This window comes from Artemia franciscana, chromosome 13 (genome assembly GCF_032884065.1).
Source record: "Artemia franciscana chromosome 13, ASM3288406v1, whole genome shotgun sequence".
NCBI classification, from domain to species: Eukaryota; Metazoa; Arthropoda; class Branchiopoda; order Anostraca; family Artemiidae; genus Artemia; species Artemia franciscana.
This window is the reverse complement of record NC_088875.1, coordinates 21,980,994-21,989,217: the sequence shown is the minus strand read 5'-3', so window position 1 is coordinate 21,989,217 and position 8,224 is coordinate 21,980,994. Positions and strand designations below refer to the sequence as shown.

At 33.7% G+C, this 8,224-nt stretch overlaps 1 protein-coding gene across 2 annotated transcripts in view; it reads left to right on the top strand.

Moving 5' to 3' along the window:
• The first annotated feature begins 575 nt into the window (after positions 1 to 575).
• LOC136034659 (pre-mRNA-splicing factor CWC22 homolog) overlaps positions 576 to 8,224 on the top strand; it is a 51,266-nt gene continuing 43,617 nt past the window's right edge. The window contains exons 1-2 of one of the 2 annotated variants that reach the window (XM_065715974.1): positions 576 to 697; positions 6,238 to 7,307. In XM_065715974.1, coding sequence (XP_065572046.1) covers positions 6,244 to 7,307 — 1,064 coding nt within the window. In that variant the 5' untranslated portion in view covers positions 576 to 697; positions 6,238 to 6,243. Of the gene's footprint in view, positions 787 to 6,237; positions 7,308 to 8,224 lie in introns of both variants that reach the window. The other variant, XM_065715975.1, reaches the window with a different exon arrangement.

Sequence of the window (8,224 nt, the reverse complement as noted above, 5' to 3'; positions counted from 1 at the left end):
TATAAAAGGCTATAGGTATTGGCCTAATCATTCTTAAATTACCTTAAATTACCTTAAATCGCACTGGCCGGCGAATAAGGTTGGGTGAACATAAATTTTTTTCAAATAAAAATTATAGAATGGTTTAGAAACTAGGCCTGTTTGATATAGTAATATTTGACTAACTCACCAATTAGATGGCTGCCTTACTAAGAACAAACCTTTTTAATAACCAAAAAACTTTTCTTCTGACTCCTTATGAAGCTTAACCTATGCAAGACGGGCCTAGACCACCAAAAACCCTTTAGATCCTAAGGAATATGCATAAGATTACTTACAGGTCACTGAAAAGCTAAGATTATTTCCACTATTTAAAGTTTCCTTGTCTTTTCTCTAGACTTAACGATTTCACATGTTTATCCATTTAAAAAATATGTAATCTCCTCAATAGTCTTGTCTTTTCGGGGTTAGAAAGTGCAAGCCCACGGACAAGTAAACCTGAGCTTTCGAGAGTAACCTCTGACGTCATATGTGTCTCATAAAACGCTTAGATTAGTCAGATAAGTAATCGGATAAGTAAAAGAACACGGCGTACAGTACAGTAGTTGTGAGGAAAAAGAAGAATAAAATTTGAAATAATTTAGAACATAAATCAGTCTATTTAGTCCATATATTTTAAGAACTTGCAAGTTTGCACAGTATACAGGTCCATACCTATGTAAGTTTCTCTGGAAAAAATTACTTACAGTTATGTTTAGTCTTGTTTAAGAACTTGCAAGTTTGCACAGTATACAGGTCCATACCTATGTAAGTTTTTTGGCAAAAAACTGCCTAGCCCACAGTTATGTTTCCATTCATGATCATGAAGAATAGCCTAGTTGCATTAGCAGAATTTAGCTTTCAGGGTTCAACTACTTGGACCTGTTTTCAATATTCTATGTCAATTCTGTACCTATTTTTTAATGTTGAATTTCTAGTTTAGGGGATTCTTGCATTTTTAAGTAGATTAGTCAGGCGAAACATTGTGGAATGAATTTAGGGTCTGGAGGGTCTTTGAAGTTCTTATCAAGCACTGTCACCACCCTTTCATAAGTTCTAGGGCTCAACAGATTGCATAGCCTATGTATATAGTCAAGTCTGTAGACTATCTAGCCTAGGGTAAAAACCCATATCCAATTGAGCAAAATTATCTGACACTAAATCTCACATCTTATCATTAAAGATGAATTGAGAAGAATTGTATAGGCTATATTAATAAAAAGCTAAGAATTCCAAGCTATTCATCAATATGTTTTTTGTTAATATTTGGCTTATTTAAAATCAAATCCTTGAAATTAGTTTATTGACATACCTACAAGGACCTCTTTTTGGAAATACTGTTTATCCTATTCTGATGTGTATATCATTTTATTGTTTCAGTTTTATTCACATTTTAACAGAAAGCTGATCTTCTGATTCTAAAAATGTAACTTTTATTGCTTGATATATCTTTCATAAATCACAAATATTGAATATAGTTTTTTCTTTTCAATGCCAAAACAGAGATCACATTTTTAATTAGTGCTGACAAATTATTGGTGAAAATTTGCATAAGAAATTGGAGCTCTTGTTAGCTTACTATCCTTACATTGCATCAGGCTGTGGTAAAGTATGGGTGGTCCAAAAAGCCATCTGTTTTTTTCCAGAATGTCAAAGAAAAGTGATATTTCCCAAAAAGAGTTCTTTTACCTCTTCTAAAATTTGGTCAATAAACATCTTAGGCCTAGCTCATCTTTAGATTTTTATGTTCCCTTTTATTGCCTTTAGTTTTAAAAAAACATAAATTCTTGTCATTTCAGCAGGATTTGAAGCCCTTATAAAAACTTCTTAAATGTAAGGAAGATATTGTCAAATCTTTGTAACTTTTTATAGCCTTTTGAGATTAAGCTAGGATATAAGGCTTAAAACAACAAGGAATTAAATGGATTAATCTAAAGTAGACTGTGAACACATTTGATTTTGGCTGAAATATTGGCTGTGTATTTGAAAATATTACTAGGCCTATTAACAACTCAATGCATATCAAGCTGCCTGAGCCCAACAAAGCTATGCACATTGCTCCCCCTTCATAATTTATTCAAAGACTTCCTCTTTACATAATCCCAAGAAGTTCTCTTAAATCTTTCTTTGCAACATCCTCCCATCCTATTTGAAGATACCATACTGTTCATTTGTCCTTAGATAGTTGGCTGACAAGGTCATTCTTCATCCACAGAATATTTACTAGCCAGAGGTGTAATTTGCTTCAGGAGTGGGGAGGCAACTGTCCCCCTAGCTCAAATTTAGCATCTTCAAAAGTCTTGTGGCCTACAGAATTCAAGTATCCATAGAAACATCAGGTTTCTGTAGTATGCCGTTGCTTTTATGGTACTATATGGGTCACTTGATTTGATAAAATAGGCTCCAACTTTGCTCTCTCCACAGGATTTTGACCTAGCCATTTCAACCTTTCTTTCATCAATTCTAGAAAGCAAGATTGCACTATATTTTTGCATAGCTTACTATTAGAGGTATAGTCAGTCAGTTGGGCCCCCAAAGCAATCCATAGGCAATGTCTCTAGAAAATATTTAGTAAATCCTCCTCTGTCTTTGGAGCTTTTACACTTCAGAACCATATTTGAGTGTCTTGAGTATCATCTGTATAGCTTCCAGTATTCTAATCTTGGTATGTACACTTATTTTTCTTAACTTTTTTTCAACTGTGAAAAACACACTGGGTAATGGCTATTCTAGTTTAAAAACTGTCACTGTACTCCTTTTTTTACTTATAATACTACCTAGGTAAGTAAAGCTGTCCACTTGAATGATTATGCTTATTATTTATCATCACCTCTTCACTTTCACTTATTTCTAGTCTTAACAATTTATTTATCTTAATTTTCACATCTTTTTTTGCACCAAGGACTCACAAAATCTCCAAAAATTCCATCATTTTACTTATAGTTTCATCTAAAAAGCTAAAACTGTAAGCATAATCTAAGTCTAGGACAGTTTTACCTCCCAATTGGCTCCATTTTCTTCCATTGCCTTTTTGTGCTCATTGGAAAAAACTTCATTAAAATGACCCATAAAAATGGGGAGAGAAGCAGCTCTGTCTAACTCTTGATTAATACAAAACCAGCTACTAACCTCATTCTGTAACTTAACTGCAATGTTATTGTTCTTGTATATAACACTAATCACCTTAACTTATTAATGTGGTATACTATACAGTGATAGGGCCTTTGCTAAAGCTCTAATATCTATTGAATTAAATGCTTTCTCATAATAGGACTAAAGGAGTCTTATTGCTCTGGCACTTTTCTATAGTGTCTTTCAGTCTAAAAAGTATCATCATACTAAGTAATTTGCTTCCTATAGTATCCAAGCTCTTGTCTCTATAGTACCTGCACTCACTCTTATCACCTTTCTTATAGAGGGGTTTAATTAAACTCTTCCTTAAATTGCTAGGTACTTCCCCTTTTTCAAACATCACATTTTTGATTTCAGTACTTTATCTCTAACTTTATAACCATTAATAAAAAAAGGTGTAAAGCTGCAAGTCTGGTTTTGCATTGCCCTGGTGATTCCTTGACAAGCCTTTTATTACTATCATATATATATATATATATATATATATATATATTGGGAAACAGCTGTTGTCAATGCTTAGGAAAATTTATCTTACTTGTCATCTGGAGAAATATTGGTTGGTGGATAGCACACAGCAATTGTCATCTTTTCATGCTTGTGATTAAACTCTGCAGTGAGTAGTCTATCTGGGATTTGATAGTAAATCTGTCTCAGACTGAGATGAGCTGTTTCTTCACCTCCTGCTTTAGTAATAGACCTATGCCACTGCTTCCTAGAAGTTTGGCCTGACCATATCAGTGGGTGATCTGTCCTTGAGATCTCTTTATCACCTGATCCTGTCAAGTGGGTTTCTGTTATTCCAAGAATACTAATTCCTTATCTAAACATCTTGAGCCCAAGAAGGTCCTGGATCTAGGGCTATTCAGGTTTAAAACATTCCTGGTGCCTATTTTCCGATTTTCAATTGAATGAGCCCCTTTATACGGCGAGCCCTTCCATATGAAGTGAAACATGGGAAAGAAAAAAATAAAACGTTGCCTCTGCTAAAATGAACATCTACCATTTTAGTATTAATACCTTCCCGACGTAAACAAGACTTGGCAGCCTCCTTATTTATCATGAGCCCTACTCCCTGCCTAAGGATCCTATCCTTCCTCACTGAGTAAATAAATTCAATGTCACCTAATTTCGTGTTTCCTATCCCTAGGATATGGGTATCTGAAACTCCTAATGAGTCTGGTTCAAAGTGTCTTAATTGTCAGTTAAATGTAGCCCTAGTGTGAAGGCAAATAGTAGACTATGTATTTATCTTTCAGGCATAAGATTAAACTGAAGCAATGTTGTTGTAGGAATGAGATAAGTAAGTATATATGATTGTTTTGAAATAGTTTTCAGGATATTTGTTAATACTTTTTTACTTGTAAGTAATAAAAAAAGTTGTCTGATTATGGGTCCCTTTAAGGTCTCAAAACATGATTTACAAAGGAAGCAGTTAGTATCCTACATTTGAAAAGACACATTACCTACCTTACCTTAAATCGCACTTGCTAGCGATATGGACGAATCCACTGTACACCAGTCATTGATGATAGGGCCATGGGACATCTGCTGCATCCCATTGTGTGAGCCATGGTTTAGCTGCCCAGGCTTTGTCAAGATTTTGAAACATCACACGCGGTGACAATACCCCATCATGTGTTGTTGTCAACTTCTACCTTTCAAAATAATTGAAATTATTGCAGATTTACTCAAGCAGTCTTGTGCTGCAAAGAGCTGCTAGTAGTAGGATAAATTCCAGTTCAGTAGCTCTTTTGAAGGAAACACTTTATAACAAAAAGACTAGTACTATTATATCCCTTATTTTGTGCTATTTCCAACAAGGTAGCCCCTCCCCTTAATGGTCCCAGATATTGCCTTAGGATACATACAAAACTAAAAGAAAAAAACAACAACATTTTTATTGCAATGCATGCCTTCTGTTTCTCGGCTATTAATCAGATCGTCATGTTTCCTTCTATTAATATTCAGATTTTGTATCATTTCAAATAATATTTTCTCCCAATATTTTAATCAATCACTCAGGCAAAACGGAATTTCACCTGGTCAAGAATGCAAGAAAACTGTCTAACAAAGAAGACTTGATGTATCACAAAATATAAACAACAGAAATGTCTGAGAATACCAAGGGGGGGGGGGTCATTGTTAGAGAACAATCACAATATTTCATAGGAGCATAAAATAAGGAATTTAATGGTACTAGTCTGTTGAATAGACGGTCTAATGATACATTGATTTTTTCAACCTTATTTCCTCTCTATATGAAACTTTAACCTTGTTTTTGAACTATTCTGCTTATATTTTATTTACCTGTTTCTTGGTCTTTGATTCCGAAATATCGAGGTTTAGTGAAAGCTGATTAATTTGAAATGAATGTAATTCATGACATCACGTGAAATTTCCAATAAAAAATAAATTACAAAAATCAGGATAAATTAGAAGAAAGTAAATAACAATTTTTTTCTGTCGATAGTTCTGAATTAAACTTATAGAGAAATTAAATAATTTTTTTTCAGTCGATAGTTCTGAATTAAAGTTATATAAAGTTATAAAGGAGCGTTCTGAATATAAAGTTATTAAAGCTAATAAAAAATAGAAAGAAAAACTGTCAGCTATGTTGTCAGTTTTCATGTTTATAGTAAAGAATAGTCAGGATTCGCAGAAAGTCAAAGGGCTACATAATTATATGGAATTGTTATACCATTATTATAACCATGAATTGTTGGTTTACTGTTGGCTGGGGTGAAAAGAGTATTATTTATAAAGGTGACAATTGATAGGTGATCTTTTACAGAAGATATGGGAAGGAAAGTGGAGAATAAAAATGGTGACTCAAAATAAAATTGTTTTTATTTCCCACTCGCAGATACAATTGATTATTTTCCAAATTTGAAACAAGCACCATAGCTGAAACAGTCTTGCGCTAGGGGTCTGGTAAGCCCCTCAATTTCTTCAGGCGGAAGGAGGCTAAATGTCAAACTAAATGTCAGTGTTTTGTGGTTTTGTTTGTTCCAGAAGCTATAACTTGTCTTCATTAAACAGCTATTTAGTGTGTTGTCTAGAAGTCTTGATGTATTTTTTTACTTGCAGATAAAAATGCCTCCTTCTTCCAAGAGGAAACAGCGTGAAAGTTCTTCATCTAGTTCTTCTGATGAAGTTCATGAAAAAAATTGTTCAATAAAAAGAAAAATTCATGACAAAAGAAAGACAGATGAATGTGACTCTTCATCCTCAGAAGGAAGCACTAGTGATAGCGATTATAACAGGAAAGATAAACTGAAAACAAGGAAGCAAGATAGGAAAAAAAGAAGCAAGAAACAGAAATATAACTCATCATCATTAAGCTCAGGGGAAAGTTATGATGATGAACGGAAACGAAAAAGAGGAGTGAACTCCAATAAAGCCAAAAAAATAAGCATTAGTAAAAGTTGTCAAAACCAGGGTGAGATGAAAGACACAAAAGTAAAGTCCCTAGATGAAACAAAAACAAGAAAGATGAGTAGTATTATGGATTTCGGAACTGAACTGACAAAATTGACAGCACCCTCTTACAAATCAGGAAAGACAAAAAAACATGAAACAGAGCATCGAGATTATGAAGATATGGAGACAAAGACTAGACAAAAGACTGGACAAGGTTCTAAGGAAAAAGAAAAGTATACCCACCAGAAGAGAAGCGGTGAATCGGACAGATCTGTTGTGGATCGTGAGGGAGCTAAGCGGGGGCGTGTTAGCTGTGAAAAATCTGATGAAGGTTTAAGTAGTAAGGAAACACGGAAGAGAATGAAGTACAAGGAATTAAAGCGTAGTTCAGACTACTTGGACTTAGACCAGCCAAGGACTGTTTCACCAGAGCGCTATTGGAAGGCCAATATGGAAACTATGCAGTTTCCAGAAAGGAGTCGAGACAGAACACCGGTAAAGATTGGTGGAAGATATTGGGATAAAGATACAGAAGGAGTTGAAGTAAGAAAAGAGGATGCTAGTGATGATGCAGCTCAAGGAAAGTTAACATTAGACAAAGAAAGAAAGAAGCCTGAAGAGTCTGTAACATTGGCTGAAACCAAACAGGTTGAAATGCTGACAACTAGAACAGGAGGTGCTTATATTCCTCCAGCAAAATTGAGGCTCATGCAACAACAAATAGGGGACAAGTCAAGGTTAGCATAATTACATTTAAAATGAATATTGACCCAAGACAAAATATGATCCAAAGACGCCTACCATTAATAAACATTTCACAGTTCGTATTTAAAGAAAAAAGGAGTTAGCTCTTGAAAAAAAGTAAAAGGGTAACAAGGAAACACTTTACTGCACGGTATGCACCCAAGAAAAGGGGTCAATGAAATATTCAAAGGAGAAAATGAGAGAGGTCATGATACCAAAAGACAAAAAAAGTCTAATAGGTCTACTTCCAAACTAATTAAAAAGCAATATTTTTGAAGAAGATGTTCCTCAACGAAAAGTGAAGATTTGAAAACTTAAAACAAGCAAAAATGAAGTCCTGCAATAAATCAAACTATAAATGACCAGGAATTACTATCAATGAATAAATAAAACCAAAAAGGAAAGGAAACTAAAATAAATAAACATATCAAATATTATAACTGTTTTTGTCTTAAGCTTTGTTCTTTTGCTATTTGTCAAAATATAAACAAATAATAAAGAATGATGTAAAATCACCCCTATAATCAAGATGACTGGACTAAACAAATGAAAATAAACTGATTGTTTAATGTTAAATAATTGTTTTCCCTGAAAATCTTTATTTTATTTAACAATTATTTTTGGATTTTTCAGTCTTATAATACTTGAGGAATTAAAAAACATATATTTAGTTTTCAGTAAAGCACAAATGATGCAATAGCCCTTAGAAGGTCTAGAGTGTAGAGGGCAGAAGCCCTTTTTCTGTTTTTGGCTATTTCTGTCGCTTCTATGTTTAACTATTTATTCATTTTAGTTTTTACTTGTTTTAGGATCAATTTATTCGTTTACATTAGTATCTAATATATTTTTGTTTAATGTAATTATTTGTTTTGATTTCTGTTGGATCGGGATAGGATCTAGTCGTTGATAG